Below are 20,736 nucleotides of genomic sequence, written 5' to 3'. Positions count from 1 at the left end.
TAGAGGGGGGCCTCAGTAATGACATGTTCCTAGAAAGGAGTGGTTCGGCTATCCAGTTCTAGGGTATGCAGTGAGAACAAAGGCTGCCAAAATTTAGCAAAAACCCCAATAACAATTTAAAGACACATAGAAGTGGACCTCACTAACGACATGTTCCTAGAAAGGAGTGGTTCAGCTATCCAGTTATAGGGTATGCAGTGAGTACAATGGCTGTCAAAATTTAGGAAAAACCCAATAACAATTTAAAGACACATAGAGCTGGGCCTCAGTAACAAGTATGATATGTTCCCATTAAAAAGGAGTTGGTCTGCTATCCAGTTATAGGGTATGTAGTGAGTCCAACGGCTGCCAAAATTTAGGAAAAACCCAATACCAATTTAAAGAAACATAGAGCTGGGCCACATTAACGACATGTTCCCATTAGAAAGGAGTGGGTCTCCCATACTGTTCTTGCATATGGAGTGACTGCAATGGCTGCCAAAAATTTGGAGGCACTCCAATGGTCCTTGCAAGAGACGTAGAGTTCGGAGGGCCTCCTGAAAACAATGTTCCCATTATTAGGAAGTGGTCTCCCATACTGTTTACCTATGCAGTGAATGCAGTGGCTGCCAAAAATTTGGAGGAACTCCAATGCCCCTTGCAAGAGATGTAGATATGGCGATATGGTAGATATAGTGGTGATATGGTGGTGGGGGGTGACAATGAGGAGAAGGAGGAGGACAAGAGCAAATAGACAAAATCAGGAAGCATATACCCATGTCTGGGTGTGAAGACAGAGGTGCATGGGAATAGAGTTAGACTTCCCAAAAAAAGACACTGTATTTGAGTTTATGTTACGCTGCTATCATTCGGTGGTGTTGAAAAGTCTGGCCCAATCCAGCCCTTGTTCATTTTTATAGGAGTCAGCCTGTCAGCATTTTCAGTTGACAGGTGGATGCGCCTATCGGTTATAATTCCACCAGCGGCACTAAAAACCCGCTCTGACAAAACGCTAGTGGTAGGGCAGACCAGGACCTTCAAGGTGTAGAGAGCCAGTTCATGCCACGTGTCCAGCTTGGATATCCAATAATTATAAGGCACACAAGAATCACGGAGGACATTGGTACAGTCGGCAATGTACTCCCTCAGCATCTTCTGAAACTTTTCCCTCCTTGTGAGAGTACCCTGCGCCTCAAGGCCTGTGCGATGGGAGGGTCTGAGAAAACTGTCCCAGAACTTTAACATTGTTCCCCTGCCACTGCTGGATTGGTGTGGTGTCTCTCTCGCCTGTACTCCTTGGTTGTCCAACGAACTGTGACCTCTGCTGCCAGCGTTTTCAGATGGGAATTTTTTAATAATTCCGCAACAAGGCCTTCTTGTACTGCCCCATTTTATTAGGTCTGTCCGGCGTGGGAATAAGAGACAGAAAGTTCTCCTTGTAGCATGGGTCTAGAAGTGTCACCAACCAGTAATGACTGTCACTTAAAATTTGGAGAACGCGAGGGTCACGGGAAAGGCAACGTAACATAAACTCAGCTATGTGTGCCAGACTGCTAACAGGCAAGACTTCCGTGTCCTCACCAATAGGACGACTGACCATGCTCTCCACCTCATCCTCCTCATCCTCCCTGTCCTCAGGCCATCCGCGCTGAACAGACAGTATGACAGTTGTGCAGGTAGTACCGTCTATAGAGCAGGAAACTAGCTATTGCATTTCCGCCTCCTACTCATCTTCCTCATTGTCACCCAATCAACATTGAGATGAGATGAGGCTGGGCTGTGTGGAATCACCCTGTATGGTTCCTTGCTCCATCTCATCGTGCTCCGCCTGCAATGCATCCTCTTTAATTTTGAGCAGAGAGCGTTTCAGAAGACAAAGAAGTGGAATGGTGACTCTAATTATGGCGTTAGGTGGACTTTCCCAGTAACTGCGTTGTTGAGGGCATGGCTAATGTTGTGGGACACATGCTAGTGTAATGCAGGGATGGCACACCGGGAGAAATAGTGGCGGTTGGGGACCGAGTACCGAGGGATGGCTGCCACAATCAGGTTGTGGAAAGCTCCCGTCTCCACGAGCCTAAAAGGCAACATTTCGAGCACAAGCATTAGCGAAATGTGTTAATTTAGTAGTGTGGCCTGTGGGGCGTTGGCTGCGTATTTGTGCTTGCGTTCCAAGGACTGGTGTAGGGACAACTGGATGCTGCGCTGGGACAAGGACGTGGACATGCTTGCTGATGGTGCTAGTTGAGAGTGTGCAACGAAAGGTGCAGGGCGGGAGGCATCTTTGCATGCGCCATGGACAGGGGATTGGCGTGCACGCACAATAGCAGAAGAAGCAGCGGTGTCACCCGCAGACACTGTTTCTGGACTCTGGGGTTCGGCCCACTTAGTCGGGTGCTTTGCTGCCATGTGCCTGATCATGCTGGTGGTGGTCAGGCTGCTAGTTTTGCTACCCCTGCTGATGCTGGCCTGGCAGATGGTGCAAATGGCCTTTTTGGGGTTATCTGCAGAGTCTTTAAAAAACAACCAGACTCGGACCTAACCGTTGTACTGGCAACTTCCGTCGTGTTGGCGTTACGGGAAACGCTTTCCTGCCTTGTGTCTGCGGCCACCTCACAGCTTCTTCCTGCCTGTTGTGGTGCTATGCCTCCCTCCCCCTGTGTGCTGCTGTCCTTACTCTGCATGTCCCCCTGCCAGGTTGAGTAAGTTACTATTTCATTCACCACCTGGTCCTCCTCCTGACTTTCTGGCAATTGTGTCTTATCATCATCCACCTCTTGCAACAGTAATTGCACTTTATCACCATTGCCTTCGTGTTACTGTGGCTGCTCAAATATTTGGGCATTGCTCCACGCATTCTCCTCTTGACTCGCTTGAAGCTGGCCGAGCAAGAGGCCCGAATCTACAAATGGAGTGAACATCTCTTCTGAGTGTCCAAGTGTGGGATCAGTTGTGTCCCAGCCCTCAGTATGGTGGGAGAAAGAAGGATCAGGGTGAGGAATATGCGGTCCAGACTCACGGCTACTGAGACTTGACTGTGTGGAATACAGGGTGGTGGTGGTGGTGGCAAAGTGACTGGAAGCATTATCTGCTATCCAACCAACAACCTTTTGACTCTGTGTTCAATAGTGGTGTTCTGCGGTCCCCTAGTAATTGGGACAGGAAGGTCGAGTGACAAAATGTGGGTGTTTGTTGTGGCACAATTTCAGCTTGCCCATGGCCTCGGCCTCTGCATGCACCATCACTATCACGTCCACTAGCCCTTCCCTTGCCACGCACCTTGCCCATTTTAAATGGAGGACAATATTTTCCATGTCCAGTACAAATGGATGGATTTGAAACGCAGTTATATGTGATACGTCTGACAGAAAACCACGGTTTTAAATAGCGGGCCTGTAGGTTACTATTCTTCACAGTGACCTCGTGTGAATAGCTTCACTGACACACTGCAACAAAATGGAAATGGAGGCCAGAAATGGCTGAATTTGGAACGCAGTTATATGTGATGCGTCTGACAGAGAACCACGGTTTTAAAAAGTGGGCCTGTAGTTTACTAATACTATTCTTCACAGCAACCTCGTGTGAATAGCTTTGCTGACACACTGCAACAAAATGGAAATGGAGGCCCGAAATGTCTGACTTTGGAACGCAGTTTTATGTGATATGTCTGACGGAGAATCACGGTTTTAAAAAGAGGTCCTGTAGTTCACTAATACTATTCTTCACAGCCACCTCGTGTGAATAGCTTGGCTGACACACTGCAAAAAAATGGAAATGGAGGCCAATATTTTCCACGTTCACTACAAATTTCTGGATTTTTATCGCTGTAATATGGAAAAGATCTGGCTGTATTCTGCAGTGCTAACAAGCAAATGGAGCAGAAAAATGGTGTACTCTGGATTGCTTTTTAAGCAAATAATCAGGATTAAGATCAAAAAATAAAATTAGCCCTGGCCCCTGACATCTGGGGCTATGCCTATAAATATCTGTAATAGCAGCAGTCAGAACATGCAATGGACCCTCTCGTGCTGTATCATGCACTGCAGTCTGTCACATACTGCGCATGTCTTGTTTTTTAAGCAAATAACCAGGATTAAGATAAAAAAAAAATAGCCCTGGCCCCTGATATCTGGGGCTATGTCCACAAATATCTGTCACAGCAGCGGCAGCAGACATAACGTGCAATGGACCCTCTTGCACTATATGCACTGCAGTCTGCCACATACACTGCCTGCCTGTCTAACTCCTGTTATCACCACTGAATATATGCAGCTGGATTATTTCTCAGAAGGACTGTTAGTTCAGATGGATATACATATATATGTTGTGAAATACCTATACTAACTATAAACAAGCAAATCTCTCCCTGACGCAGTAGCAGCTCTCCCTACTTTGCCTCTTTCCGGGGTAGACTGTGACGAGCATAGCGGCACCAGGTGTTATATAGACCTGATGACGCTGTGCGGCCAGCCAATCACTGTAATGCCCACAACCTACATGGCTATGGCATTACAGTGTATGGCAAGCAATTCCTGCATGTTCGTTGGCTCTCTAAAGAGCGCCAAAAATGCAGGGCGGGGATCTGAGCTCCCACCCGAGCAACCCCAAAATACTCGCCGAGAGCCGAGCTTGTCGAGCACCGTGATGCTCGGGCGAGTACCAAGTAGTGGTGAGCATGGTCGCTCATCACTAGTCACTATAGCTGCCGCTATGCCTGCTTGGTAGAGCATGCTGTGGCAGTCTGCACACCCTCACTCTTATCTGGCACCTTAGAGTAGAGCTTAAGGAGGCTGTGCTGCGATTGATGCTGTCACTGTAAGACATGTGGCTGCTGCCCAGACCTCCTCCCTCTTTTGCTGATAATGGTAGTATCAAGAAGTCTCCTGTGAGCGCAGAAGACTGGCAGGATAAGCAATTTTCATTTTTTATTTCATTTTGTATGAAAATTATATGTATAATAGAATAGTGGAGCTATATACATCTATTTTGGGGGCGGTTGTTTATATGCTATGTGTGAGAGAGGGTCACCTGGGTATACTTGCTATATATGGGGAAGTGGGGACTTGGCTATGCATATTATGTGTGGGGGTGGGGGTACTTGACTCTACATATTATGTATGCGGGAGGGGGGACTTGACTATGCATGCTATATATGGGGAAGTGAGTACCTGGCTATGCATATTATGTGTGGGGAGGGGTATTTGGCTATGCATATTATATGTGGGGGAAGGGGACTTGGCTATGCATACTATGTGTGAGGGAGGGGGACTTGGCTATACCTGCTATATATGGGGAAGTGGGGACTTGGCTATGCTTACTATGTGTGGGGGAATTGAGCACTGGTCAGCCCCCACTGCACCTAAAGACAAACAAGGAAAACAGACAAGGGGATACACTTAGCTTTGAGAAGACACCAGAGAGAAGAAGACAACAATCCACCAAGAAACTCCAAGACGAAACTAGCCGACTGTTAGAGATCCAGTCCTGAGCAGAGGAAAATAGTTCTTTCACTGGCGACTCTCTGGAGACACTGAGGGTTTTTATATAACAAACAAGGGTGTGTCAATTAGCAGCAGAAGGTGGAGATCACCGCTGGGTCCTAGCGAGAGAAGGATACCACTACACTAGAGATGAAAGGATCAAGAAGGTGTCTGCAAAGCCAAGTGCAATGACCTTCTACAGCCGGATCCAGAACGACTGTCTGTCAAACCTGATACACCTGTGACACATATTATGTGTGCGGGAGTGGGGACTTAGCTATGCATACTATGTGTGGGTGAGGTGGGACTTCGCTATGCCCACCTGACAAGCAATGGAAGTCCCCTCTTATCCTAGCACGCAATGCACTGCTTAGCTAATCTGCATCCACAGCGACAGACTCGCTCCTCCTCCTGCAGTGCCAATACTATGTATTAGGGCTCTTTCACACGTCAGTATCTCCAGTATGAGTGGTGACAGTTTTCACACGTAACGGAGACACTGACACACGCAGACCCATTCAAATCAATGGGTCTGTGTACACCTCAGTGTGTTTTTGCAGACTTTTTTTGCGGACACACGGTCCACAAAATGTACCACACGGATGACATCCTTGTGTCATCCGTGTTACACGTACCGGCGCCTAGGAATGTTGCTGTTCCCAGGCGCCGGTGCTGAACGCTGCCCTCATCATGGTTCCCTGCCGGCGCTGTGATCAGCACCAGCAGGGTCCATGATGAGGGTAGTAGTAATGTACTCTCAGTGTCCCCACCTGTAAAATTAAGAATAAAATAATAAAATCATTATACTCACCTCTCCTAGGTGTCCCCTGCTGTTATCCATGTGACCGCTGCTGCAGAGAAGCTGGGGAGAATGAGCTGCTCCGGAGCTGCAGCTCAGGAGCGGTGTCCTGTCACTCACTGAGCGCATCTCCGGAGCCGCTCATTCTCCGCGGCTCCTCGGCAGCAGCGGTCGCATGGATGACAGCGGGGGACATCTAGGAGAGGTGAGCATAAGGATTTTTATTATTTTATTCTTAATTTTACAGGTGGAGACACTGCGGGTACACTACTACTACCCTCATCATGGTCCCTGCTGGTGCTGATCACAGCGCCATCAGGGAACCATGATGAGGGCAGCATTCAGCACCGGTGCCTGGGAATAGCACTATCTGTAGTGCTGATTCCCAGGCGCCCATCTGTGTGATCCAGATGCGGCATATGTGCCGCACACGAATGCCTCATGTAAAACACACATGGACACACGAGCATATGGGGCACGGATGTCTCCTGTACCGTTTTTTCCGGTACTGGAAATATCCGAACATGTGAAACCGGCCTTAGAGTTAGACTCACACCTTTGCAAAAGAGGTGTCACTAACAGGGACCATTAAAACTACATCTTTTGCTACTTCCATAGATGTTGGTAATTTATTCTGACTAAATGTGTAATTAAATACTTCCTGCATCCTGTGAGAAAGTTCCTTTTTAAACTCCATGTACAGTTCTATCAGCAGTCCATCAGGGCCAGACGTTTTCCCCTCTGGGACATTAACCAGTGCATTAATCGACAAGCTACACTGAGATGCACACTTGACTTAATACCATCTGTGCCTGATCACATGGTATGGTAAGAGTATGTGTTAAATATTCCGTACCCGCTTAGAGTGTCCTGCACAGGTGATCTGTGATCTCACCCGAGAATGCGTACACTCAAGATGAAACCAAGCTCAATGTCTCCATAACCTAACAAGCTCCTTCTGATGGTTTGTGGAAACAATATTTGATACCTTAAAAGGAGTCTATCACCAGGTTTTTCCTACCCCATCTGAGAGGAGCATAATGTACGGGCAAAGACCCTGATTCCAGCTATGTATCACTTACTTTACTGGGTGCTGCAGTTTTGATTAAAAACTGTATTCTCTGCTGCAGATCAACCCGTGTATACTGTGTATAGTCAGAAAGCTGCCACTCAGTGGTGGGGGCGTTGTTTGGCTACCTGGCAACAGGTTTACTAGTTCTCTAGTGATAATCTCCTGCTGATAAAAAAGTGACTTTAACCCCTTCACGACCTTTGATGTACCTATATGTCATAGTTGAGTAGGGGTTCCCGACCTTTGACGTATAGGTACGTCATGGCGATCGTGCAGGTACAGGAGCGGGGCCTGTGCAGTCGCGGCAGTGAGTTTGGCTTTTGTGATAGTCGAGTCACGGCTATCACAGCCAAGGGCGGTGCCTGCACCGCCCAGGCTGCTTAACCCCCTTAATGCTGTGATCGATATTTAAGAGTCTAGGAAAGGGAGGGGGCTCCTTCTCCTGTCTGATCAACGTCCTGCGATGTCATTGCAAGGGCCCGATCATTGTCATGGCAATCCAAGATTGTCATGATGACCTACGGGTCTGCCAGCTACAGGAGCCTGTTTAGACCATGCCAGGAGAATGCCAGCAATGAATTATACCAAAGATCAGAGTAAAAAAAGTTAAACTCTCACAGAGGAACTAAGTAAAAAAGTTAAATAAATTGTTAAAAAATTGTAAAAATATAAAAACAAATATTACAAAATAAATAAAAGAAATGAAAAAATATATTATACCAATAAATAGGTATAGTTATGTAAAAACAAAAATAAACAAAAAAAGTGCACATATATGGTATTCCCGTGTCTGGAACGACCATACTTCTAAAACTGTCACACTAGTTAACCCCTTCAATGAATAATGTAAAAAAATAAATAAATAACCTGGCAAAAAAACTATTCTGCATCATACTGCCAAACAAAAAGTGGAATAAAACAAGATCAAAAAGTCAAATGGAAATAGACATGGTATCACTGAAAACGTTATCTTGACCCTCAAAAATCAACCTGCCATACAGCTCCATCAGCAGAGAAATAAAAAAGCTAAAGCTCTCAGAATATTGCAATGCAAAAACAATTCTTATTTGTATAAAATAATTGTTATTGTGTAAAAGCGGCAAAACGTAATAAAAATTATATAAATGTGGTATCGTTATAATCGCACTGACCCGAAGAATAAAGCTGCCTTATCAATTTTACCACTCGATGAACGGCACAAAACAAAACCCAAAAAACAATTCCTGAATTGCTGGTCTTTGTTCATTTTGCCTCCCAAAAATCGGTATACAAAGTGATCAAAACATGTTATATTACCGAAAATGGTACCAATAAAAATGTCAACTCTTCCCGCAAAATGACTCTGTCAGAAGAAATATAGAAAAATTTTAGGTCTCAAAAAATGTCAATGCAAAAACTTGCAAAAAAAAGTCTGGTATCACTGTAATCACACCGACCCGGAGAGCAATGTCGTCTAATCACTTATGCCGCACCAGGAGTGGTGTAGAAAAATAAACAGAACCAATTCTTGACCTGCTCTTGATTTGTTCATTCTGCATCCCAAAGATCGTAGTATGGCTCGGCGCACATTTATCCAGTGCTCAGCGCTGAGCGCGTATACCGGCAATTTTGGCCACGCCCCTGGCCACACCCAAATCCACACCCATTTACCATTTCTTTCTCCCCTGGCAGGAGGAGTTGTCAGAGGGGCGCTGGTAATGAGGGGCATTCAGCAGACGCCCGAGACTGCAGGGCGTAGACCCAAATCCAGGACTGTCCGCTGTATCCGGTACAGTTGGGACTAGAGATGAGCAGATGGATTCCCAGGTCTCTGGTCCAGCGTCTAGGTCACTCATACCTTGCGGCTGGACAGGAGGTCGTGAATCTCTAACCATCCGGTGTCCCCGGCGGCTTTTGATCACCCAGGGTAGTGCAATGTCATCTGTGCGTCCTGCTCTTCTCTAGTTGTGGATTATTTTTTGCTCCTCATTCAGTCGGAGCCGCCAGAACTTTCTCATCTCTATGTAACTTCACTATACGACATCTGGCTTTTTGTGTCTGTAATGCCGTGTTCACTCGTTGTAGAAATACTGTGTTTTTTGTTTTCTGCAGGATCAGAAAATAAGAGTCAAAGCTTTTCTGTACTTTTCTGTAAGTGTTCAAAACTCTGCTTCATATCTTCCCCGAAATCACATCAAAGAGGAAAACGCATAAAAGAAAGGCAGCAAACACGCCATAATCAGAGAAGATTGTTACTGTGTTGTCTGGTATGGACACCTGCAGAAAAAAATGTATTCATTTTTGCTACGTGTGAACACGGCCTCAGCATTACCGTTTAATTACATTTTTATGGATTTAATAGAGAAAAATATAAATTACGGCATTTTTTTTTACGTCATTTACCGATCCCCGTAAATAATCTAATTGCTGTGTTCTGCGGGTCGTTACGATTACAGAGACACCAAATATGTCTATGTTATTTGCTGATTTGTGATGTTTATTATTTAAAAATAAATGGGGTGAAGTCCTGACCCCATGCTGAGAAAAGGACTGCCGAACAAATCTTTGAGAGACTGAGTGCCACTTTTGATACCAGAACTGTCCCAGAATTAAAAATGCGATTCTTTGGCAGAAAACAGCAGCTTGATGAGTCACTCAGAGATTTTGCTCTTAGCCTGCAAGGATAGCCCAGGATTAATGTGATCCAAAATGTTGTGTAAAATGTTCCCAACAAAAGCTTCAACTCAATCCACAAAAAAGCAAGTCTCCACTCAAGTCTGTCATCTGTCAATGAAAATATAGGGGACTTCCACATTACTGGCTGCACAAAGGCTCTGGTAAAATGCTATGTCTCCTCTCCTTGCAGGCTCTGTATGTGGAGTCTGCAAACTATTCTATGATAATTTGTTCTCTTAGAGTTAAATAGCGCTCCGTCCCTCCCGAGTCTTGCCGCATGGCTAAGCAGTACTGTACAGCCACATATGGGGTATTGCCATGTTCAGAAGAAACTGTGGTACAAATTTTGGTGTCATTGTAACCCATTCATGTGAAAATGTAAAATCTGGGGCAAAAACTAAATTTTTGTTGTAAAAATGAAATTATTTTTTCTTCACTACCCAATGATATAACATTCTGTGACCCACCTGGGGTGTCAATATGATCACTGCACCCTTAGATGAATTTATTGAGAGGTGTAGTTTGTAAAATGGGGTCACTTATGGGGAATTCTTCTGTTCTGGCACCTCAGGGGCTCTTCCAGTGGGTCATGTCACCTGCAAACCATAACAGAAAAATCTGTAGTATAATATGGCGCTCCTTCTCTTCTGAGCTTTCTACTGTGCCTGAAAAGTAGTTCTCAATTACCTGTAGGGTATTTGTGCATTCAAGACAACAAACTGTGCAGCTTATTTTTTCCTATTAGCCTTACATAAAAATTAAAAATTTGAGGCTAAAACAACATTTTAGTGGTAAAAATGTAATTATTTTTTCTTCATCGCCCAATGGGATAAAATTCTGTGAAGCAAATGTGGTGTCAAAATGTTCACTGCACCCCTAGATTAATTTATTGAGAAGTGTACTTTGTAAAATGGGGTCACTTATGGGGGGTTCTGTTCTTCTTGCGCTTCAGGGGCTCTGCCAATGTGAGAAGGCACCCTCAAACCATTCCAGTAAAATCTGAACTGCAATACTCCTTCCTTTCTGAGCTTTGCACTGTGTCTGAGAAGTAGTTTTTGGTGTACTCAGGAGAAATTGTATAACAAATTGTACTGTCCATTTTCTCCTGTTATCCCTTTTAAAAATTAAAACTTGGGGCCAAAGTTTAGTGGTAATTTTTTAGTGACTCAGCCCAATGTTACACAATTCTGTGAATCGCCTGAGGATTAAAAATGCTCACTATACCTCTAGATGAATTCATCAAGAAGTGTAGTTCTTATACCGCGTGGAAGATAATGTGGGGGCCATTATACAGTGTAGAGACTACTATGGGTGGCCCTCATACAGTGCGGAGGGTTCTCATTCATTGTAGGGACATCTGTGGGGGTTGTCATAAAGTGGGGGAGCCATTATACAGCATGGGAGCTAATGCAGGGGCCATTATACAGTTTGTGGACTACTGTGGGGGCCATTATACAGTTTGGGGCTTACTGCATATAGGGGAGCTGTGGGCCCACCAAACTGTGTATCGAGGAGCTGTGGACCCACTATACTTTGTATAGGAGAGCTGTACATTGGGGGACTTAGTGGACATTATTAAATGTTAAGTGAGCACTTAAGAAACATTATTATTATAGGGGCACTCAGAGTATTGTGGCCATTAACCCCTTTCCAACCCTTGCCGTATTAGTACGCACATTTGCGTACCCCCTGTTCAGTGAGGGCTGCTGCGCTGAGCCCTCACTGAACCGAGCACATGTCAGCTGATTCTTACAGCTGACATGTGCCCGCAACAGCCGCGGGTGGAATCGTGATCCACCCGCGGCTGTTAACATGTTAAATGCCGCTGTCAATCTCCGACAGCGGCATTTAACGGCCGCTTCCGGGTTGCGCGTCATAAGCCCCACCCACCGGCGACCCCGTCACGTGATTGCGGGTCACCGATGGGCGTGCATGACAACCCAGGGTCTGCAGCAGATGCCTGTGGTTGTCATGATCTTGTCGCTATGAGCGCCACCTAGTGGTCGGCGCTCATAGCACAGGACCATTTCTGCTATATGCAGGGGATCTGCTGATCCCCTGTATGTAGCAGAGATGATCAGACAACTGCTGCTTCTAGTCTCCTATGGAGACTATTGAAGCATGCAGTAAGTGAAAAAAAATGTTTTTAAAAATATAAAAAAAATAAAAAAAATATAACAGTTTAAATCACCCCCCTTTCGCCCCATTCAAAATAAAATATAAAAAAAAAACCCCACATACACATATTTGGTATCGTCGCGTTCAGAATCGCCCCATCTATCAATATAAAAAAATAATTAATCCGATCGGTAAACGGTGTAACAAGAAAAAAATTCTAAACGCCAGAATTATGTTTTTTGGTCTCCGCAAAATTGCAATAAAATGCAATAACGGGCGATCAAAACATCGGATCTACCCCAAAATGTTATCAATAAAAACGTCAGCCTGGCATGCAAAAAATAAGCCCTCACTCAGCCCCAGATCCCGAAAAATGGAGACGCTACAGGTCTCGGAAAATGGCGCTGTTTTTTTTTAGTTTTTTTTACCAAATTTTGGAATTTTTTTTCACCACTTAAATATAAAATAACCTATACATGTTTGGTGTCTTCGAACTCGTAATGACCTGGAGAATAAGAATGGCAGGTCAGTTTTAGCATTTAGTGAACGTGGTAAAAAAAAGAAATAAAAAACAACTGTGGTATTGCACTTTTTTTGCAATTTTACCGCACTTGGAATTTTTTTCCCGTTTTCCCGTACACGATATGGTAAAACTAGTAATGGCGTTGAAAAGTACAACTTGTCCACAAAAAATAAGCCCTCACACGGCCATATTGTCCAAAAAATAAAGACGCTATGGCTCTGGGAACAAGGGGAGCAAAAAACGAAATAGCAAAAACGACAAAACCCAAGGTTGCGAAGGGGTTAAAGGGACAAAATGTGGACACTATTTTCTAGGGAATTTGCACAGGGCATTAATATTTTCTAGGGGGCAATTTTACCATCTAAAGGGCACAAAGGTGGTTTTATTACTATGTAAGGAACACTGTGGTGGGCATTATTATGTGGGGCAGTAAGAGGAGCACTGTTTTTGGACCACACCAGGTGCAGTAATAGGGACACATACAGCAGCAGCTCAGTATTGGGGTATCAGTAGGATGAGGAGTGTGTGCAAGTTGGGAATAGATGGAGATGGTGCTATAAATGAGAAAAGTCAAATGTGTCTTTGTTGTAATTTCTGCAGATGAGTCCTGGCTAGAGGAGTTGTCATATTGGTCTGGGCCAGATGGAAAAGATGGGAAAAGTGAACGACTCCACCAGAATGAACGTCAGCTGTAAGTTACTATATATAACTGTACTGTAATCACTTGTATTTTCTTCAGGACTGTTATCTATCACTATATGGTCACCATATGGTGGTAATATCAATGCGCCCCTATAGTTTAGAATAGGGGTTACCGGTTAGGGGCCCACTTAGATGATTTGCATCCCCCCTGAGCTGAACCCATAGCTACTCCTCTGGCTGGGATTTATGAACTATTACACAGGTGGAGGGGATTGTTGGAGTGTTGTGGAAATAACGGTCCCTTATTCCTGTTTCTTATGTATATACTTATCTACTTTTTCCCAAAACAACAAGTCAGATCTACAGTACAGACGAAAAGTTTGGACACACCTTCTCATTTAAAGATTTTTCTGTATTTTCATGACTTTGAAAATTTTACAGTCACACTGAAGGCATCAAAACTATGAATTAACACATGTGGAATTATATACTTAACAAAAAAGTGTGAAACAACTGAAAATATGTCTTATATTCTAGGTTCTTCAAAGTAGCCACCTTTTGCTTTGATGACTGCTTTGCACACTCTTGGTATTCTCTTGATGAGCTTCAAGAGGTAGTCACCGGAAATGGTTTTCACTTCACAGGTGTGCCCTGTCAGGTTTAATAAGTGGGATTTCTTGGCTTATAAATGAGGTTGGGACCATCAGTTGTGTTGTGCAGAAGTCAGGTGGATACACAGCTGATAGTCCTACTGAATAGACTATTAGAATTTGTATTATGGCAAGAAAAAAGCAGCTAAGTACAGAAAAACGAGTGGCCATCATTACTTTAAGAAATGAAGGTCAGTCAGTCCGAAAAATTGGGCAAACTTTGAATGTGTCCCAAAGTGCAGTTGCAAAAACCATCAAGCGCTACAAAGAAATTGGCTCACATGAGGACCGCCCCAGGAAAAGAAGACCAAGAGTCACCTCTGCTTCTGAGGATAAGTTTATCTGAGTCACCAGCCTCAGAAATTGCAGGTTAACAGAAGAGTTCTAGCAGCAGACACATCTCTACAACAACTGTTAAGAGGAGACTTTCTGCAGCAGGCCTTCATGGTAAAATAGCTGCTAGGAAACGACTGCTAAGGACAGGCAACAAGCAGAAGAGATTTGTTTGGGCTAAAGAACACAATGAATGGACATTAGACCAGTGGAAATCTGTGCTTTGGTCTGATGAGTCCAAATTTGAGATCTTTGGTTCCAACCACCGTGGTTTTGTGCGACGCAGAAAAGGTGAACGGATGGACTCTACATGCCTGGTTCCCACTGTGAAGCATGGAGGAGGAGGTGTAATGGTGTGGGGGTGCTTTGCTGGTGACACTGTTGGGGATTTATTCAAAATTGAAGGCAGACTGAACCAGCATGGCTACCACAGCATCTTGCAGCGGCATGCTATTCCATCCGTTTTGCGTTTAGTTGGACCATCATTTATTTTTCAACAGGACAATTACCCCAACACACCTCCAGGCTGTGTAAGGGCTATTTGACCAAGAAGGAGAGTGATGGGGTGCTACGCCAGATGACCTGGCCTCCACAGTCACCAGACCTGAACCCAATCGAGATGGTTTGGGGTGAGCAGGACCACAGAGTGAAGGCAAAAGGGCCAACAAGTGCTAAGCATCTCTGGGAACTCCTTCAAAATTGTTGGAAGACCATTTCTGGTGACTACCTCTTGAAGCTCATCAAGAGAATGCCAAGAGTGTGCAAAGCAGTCATTAAAGCAAAAGGTGGCTACTTTGAAGAACCTAGAATATAAGACATATTTTCAGTTGTTTCACACTTTTTTGTTAAGTATATATTTCCACATTTGTTAGTTCATAGTTTTGATGTCTTCAGTGTGAATGTACAATTTTCATAGTAATGAAAATACAGAAAAATCTTTAAATGAGAAGGTGTGTCCAAACTTTTGGTCTGTACTGTACATTAATGTGTGTGCACTATTCTTGATATACTTCCTTGATTGTTCGTGTACATGTCCCCTGGGGAGAAGGGATCTCTGTGTCTCATACTCTTTTTAAGTAATTGATTTTATTATGTTATCCTTCTGATTAACTAATAAACAGTAAAATTTTTGCATGTGGGCTTTTTTACTTCCATTTTTTATTGGATGTACTGTTCTTTCTACTTGGAGTAGTATAAAACTGGGAATCGTATATTATCAGTTAACAACAGCGGGAGCTGCAGTATTGGCCATGTTTATTGTCAGATTTTGCTTCTAGACTCAAATCAATCTCTCCCATTTTATCCATTTCAATTATTTTCCTAATATTGGAATACCACCTTTATATCACCCTAACCCTGACAATAAAGTGCAAAGGCGTGTTAATATGTAGTCATGAAAAATCTTACTCCCGGTGATAACAAAGAAATGGTACCATGAAGGCCAACTGCCTTGGTCAATATTTTTAGTATTGAACCTTTGCGTTCTTATTGTAACAGAAAAAAATAGACCATGATGTTTCATCCTGCCGTCGGAGATGTGGAATATGGTAATACGTAGTCAAAATTCTGCCACTGTCAAGGTCAGTTTTACTTTATAGTTGTGTAACGTTGAAAATGACACTTGTGACTATGACACTTGAGTGCAGATATGTGGAGAGAACCTTCAGTTCAAATGTCTGAGATGAATTTAGGTTTTTAGTGGATAAAATTGTTTTTTTAAAAATAGTTGAAAATATCATAAATACAGTACATATTAGATAATCATTGGTTACCCACCACTAAAAGAGTGCTCTGAAGGGCTTAAACCCCTCACATACCGATGCAAAATTGCTATCTTGCTACAAACCCTTTAATTTCAAAGGGGTCTTGATGACGTATCATATTTAGGAAGACCATTTGACTGGATGTCAACTTTAAAATGTTTGTAGGATATTGGACCATACCAGCCTTCCTCATTTTATGATTTTATCACCACAAAACTGACCATTTTAGATGCTGGACTTTTCTAGACTATTAGGGAGGATTCTAGCTATAACTATTTAATGACTAGTAAATGTGCATTAGTGAGGAATATTTCAGATTCTTACGGGTATCATATTCAAAGAAGCATAATGGGGTAAAATTATGATAGTGTTTTTTTCAATGCTCACAAAAAGAAAAAATAGGGCCCGCACACCTTTAGTACTAAATAAATGCACAGGTGCATAAATACGCTATGTGGCCAATTCATGAACATACATATACACGATGCATTATCACACTGTGACTAATGAATTCATGAACTCTAATACTGCTGCAAAATGTTAAAAACATAAAGGTACTTAGTTAGGTTTTTTTTTTTTATCAGAGTGCGCAGAAGCCAGCCAACCACAACAAGATGACCTTTTAATATGGATGGTCTTTAGCCACTATATGTCTTTCCTCTCTATGTGCCAAACAGCCTCATGTGAATATGGAGTGAAAAGTAAGCCAGGCGTAGCTCGCAATTAAAACCTTATGTGGGAAAGCTGGGTGGATAAGGGTGCTGAGCCCTGGAGGTAGCACATTTAGTGGTTAGAGACCATCCATATTAAAAGGTCACCTTGACATGTTTGGATGGCTTTTGTGCTTTTTGATCAAAAAACACTAAGTACCTTTACATTTTTAACATTTTGCAGCAATATTGGAGTTCATGTGTTCATTAGTCACAATCTGCTGTGGCATCGCGTATGTAGGTATTTTTATCAATGTCATAATGAGTTTTTTAGGGGGGCCATCAAAAGAAAAGTTACTGTTGCGGTCCAGAGACGATTTATAGAGAACATATGCACATACAATTTTAATTATGAACGTTGTGAAATATTAAGCACAGTGGACATATCATCCATAAGGTCTAATAGGAAATTTGTGAATCAACCCAAATAAATTAGACCCTGGTTAAAAGTGATTGACTGTAAATGTATCTCCATATGAAAATGTCTCTCGCTGGACCTAAGTGGCCTATATTTTTTGCCAGAGCCTGAACTTACCTCTGACCATTGTGAGAACCAAATCACACACAGGGATTAATCACTACCTGATAGTTTTGCCGGGTTATTTCTTGATTTTTAGTTTAGAGGTTATTTTTACAGGTATTTCAGGTATTATTATGTATGAGAACCATAGATATATAGAATGGGCGTTAGTTTGCAATGGCAAGAGATATTTTATTTCTGTAAAAGTTATACTTCTCAATACAAATGAAAAAAAAACATTCTTGAAGTGAATGCACTTGTGTTTTCTTACAAAGCAAAATATTTATTACAAAACACATTTCAAGATTTGTGGATATCACACGTCTGTTGTACCTTCTAAATGACAAAGTGCGCTATATGTCATTTATAGTTTATGAGAATTCAATACAAAGACAAGAAGTTTAATATTTTTGGCGTCTGTAAAAAGAAAAAAAAAAAGAATACTAATTGCCACAGAAAGAATCAGTACAGTCCAGTTAAATAAGATATGTAGCCATGTAGAAATATAATTTAGGCCTGTAAATTATGTCCTTTATATATACATATACTGTACAATGTATTGCTCCCAATATGTAGGGATAGTTATCCTCTGATTTCAAAGAAATGTCTAAGTTTCAAGCACATGGCCATCTTCATTGTAGATGCTACATCTAGAGCACATGGTAAACCGGTCGAGAATCTGGGGTGTCTGGGGTACTGGGCATAGAATCAGTGCTGTTGGAAGGAGATGAGGAGCTGGAGTCCTGAAGAGGAAGAACACATTGCTCAGCGGAGGCGATTCGATCCACTATGTTAGACAAGCAGTCAAGGCTGGAGAGTGCGGTCAGTTTATTTGTAGGAAAAGCTGGAAAAAAAATGAAATAATGGCTTTTAATTTCATATTAAATGCATTGTTTTAGTCTACATTTAGTTGTAATAATTTATGTAGGTCCTATAGTATAGCTATTGTGTGGCAATCCAGCTCTTGATGAACTTTCTATCCCTACACATTATGTTGGTACATATAAATCGACAACAGATGGAGATCTTTAGATTGTCTGACATATGTCTACAGATGTAACGGTGTTGACTTTGTCAGGTAGAGCAGAGCTGCTGGGTTTGTCATTGAGCAGAAATCATCCCAATATTACAGTGGCCTTATATAGAAATACAGGTAAATGTACTTTTCAGATTAATATTGACACATAAACATTATATAACCTCAAGTGGTCAAAAATCTGAATGTCAGCCCAAAGTATGGCTAAAATACTTACATGTTGATAAGTCAGAGCAGTAGGTATTGTCAAAACTGTTATTTCTTCTGGACCATTGTGGGCTGCTGCATTCCACCTAGAAAGAAAAAAAAAAGAATATGGCTTAAGTTCACTGCAAATACCAATCTGTGCATTGCATTAGGGGCCCTCTGTGCTTAACACCTTAAGCTAGAGATTTGGAAGATATATCCCATGTTCTTTTATGACATCAACTGCTGCTAATTCAGAGGTTTCTTGTAAAATGAGCAGCATGCCTAAATTGCAATCTCACAAAAATGTGTAACATGTTAAGCATGAAGAATGGATTGGGGCCGGGGGAGGCTCTACTAATTTAACTGGAGTTTTTTTTTTCCAAAGCTTCCCACAATGTCATAGATATAAACAAGCAGGCAACTCTACACTGCCTGGAAATGTAAGCTCACATGGGAATATTCTTCTCATTATGTTTCTTCAGAAGTATCACATATTGTCTCTGTAGTCTACTGGTCTGCAATAAATTCCACGGTTTACAAATGCAGTTCCTCTACCTACTGTACCAGAACAATACCAAACTACATATCATTAAGTAGAACACTTACCATGCCATCTGAGCAGCTGGACACTGGGCTGTTAGGTTCAGAGCAGCTTTGTCCTGGGAGACTGTAATAACTCTCCACTTGTTCTCTTAGCAAGTCTTGGAGGCTCTCTATGTACTTGATTGCATTTCTTAAGATTTCCACTTTGGGCAGCCTTTGGTTGGGGTTTGTAGTGGTACATCTTTTCAAAGTTTCAAATGCTTGGTTAACTTTCTTCAGCCTCCTCCTCTCCCTCATGGTGGCTGCCTTTCTTCTGTCCATCGTTGAGGACTTTCTTTTGCAGGCTTTGCAAGCCCACATGAGACAGTGGCCAGCCTGGTGATGACCGGTGGGTGCTCTTACATGCTCTTCTTCATCTGATTCCTGGAAGGCTTGTTTGTGCGCTTCATACACAGACATCCCATGCTCAAAGTCATCTGTAAATTCCTCCTCTGGAGAAGGGATGCAGGAACTGTCATAGAAGAATTCTGATGGGGAAAAATGGCAACTGTCTACCATCTCCATGCTTAGTGCTTGCGAAAGAAAAAAGATGATTGCGCAGGGTGAAGCGATATAGGCTCAGGAAATGCCTATAGAGTGTCTTAGGCTGACTTCTTCAATAATTAGTAAGCCTAGGCTCAGTGTCTCTTTATTGAAGCACCAGCTTTATATATATATCACCTTGAAAGGAGGTTGGTCCACTGAGACTAATTTCCATTAGCATATCCCAAAACATCCCCCTGCTGGGGCTGTCTAGGAAGACCCTCCCTTTCCAAAGTCTGGTTTCAGTTTATTAGCTTTTTGACACATTACTGTTTGTTTTAGGTTATTTTATATCTGCATGGAAGCACATCATTTGGTTGCCTTCATCGTGTAGTATTGTGTGTGTTTCAAATACATTTTTGCAAATCTGAATTTCAACTGACGAATATTTTTCTCATTTTCACCATGAAATGTAAATAAATGTAAATGAATTCTAAGTCAACTGTTCTTTTTTTTTCAGATTAATATTGGGACATGTCCTATAAGAATATTGAAATTTACAGATTATGTGATTGCATATATATACCCTATATATATATATATATATATATATATATATATATATGTATATATATATAAAATGTACAACCGGAGTGTTTGGTGTCACACCAGTAGCTGCTTCTTTGCACAGTTCCAGATGGGTCCCAGCTGCTTTGTGAATCTCCACCCCTGGTTCACTCGGCTAGTTCACACAGCTCAATGACAAGTCTCCCAAAAGCTGCAGCACATCACTGGAGCTGTTAGGGGTAATTAAAGTGGTAATGAAGCCATTAGCAGGCTTTTGCCAAGGTGCAACAACACTTGGGTCACATTGAGCTGGCGGGCACATTTGGTTCAGGAAGGAGGAAGGTAAAGAGGATGTTAGCAATTCAGTGGGCACACTTTTCTGCATGGTTTTCTCACATATAAAGCTTTAATGTATGACCCATTTCAAATGGAAGGCAAATAGTCACTCTGCCTAATGAATTTCATGTGTAATGTCTTTTTTGGAACAAGATGATGAAGTCACTTTACGAGTGTTTGATGTTTTAAATTCTAGCATTATATAGAAACACTAAAAGTCCAAATAAAATCAGTTACTATGCAAAGCTCAATGTTGTTGCATTTCCAGCTGAGCTTCAACTGGTCTTGTAAAATCCACC

At 42.5% G+C, this 20,736-nt stretch overlaps 1 protein-coding gene across 1 annotated transcript; it reads right to left on the bottom strand.

Moving 5' to 3' along the window:
* Nucleotides 1-17,415: 17,415 nt before the first annotated feature.
* Nucleotides 17,416-19,715, bottom strand: MYF5 (myogenic factor 5). The gene is made up of 3 exons (XM_073650676.1): nt 19,076-19,715; nt 18,498-18,573; nt 17,416-18,088 (listed from the first exon to the last, which is right to left on the bottom strand). The coding sequence occupies exons 1-3, from the start codon at nt 19,574-19,576 to the stop codon at nt 17,895-17,897; spliced, it is 771 nt and encodes a 256-aa protein (XP_073506777.1). The 5' UTR covers nt 19,577-19,715; the 3' UTR covers nt 17,416-17,894.
* Between the last annotated feature and the right edge of the window lie 1,021 nt (nt 19,716-20,736).

Source organism: Phyllobates terribilis, unplaced genomic scaffold (assembly GCF_046119375.1).
Source record: "Phyllobates terribilis strain yellow unplaced genomic scaffold, ASM4611937v1 Scaffold_11__3_contigs__length_659146591, whole genome shotgun sequence".
NCBI classification, from domain to species: domain Eukaryota; kingdom Metazoa; phylum Chordata; class Amphibia; order Anura; family Dendrobatidae; genus Phyllobates; species Phyllobates terribilis.
Note: the sequence above shows the minus strand (reverse complement) of the source record. Positions and strands in the feature narration are given on the sequence as shown.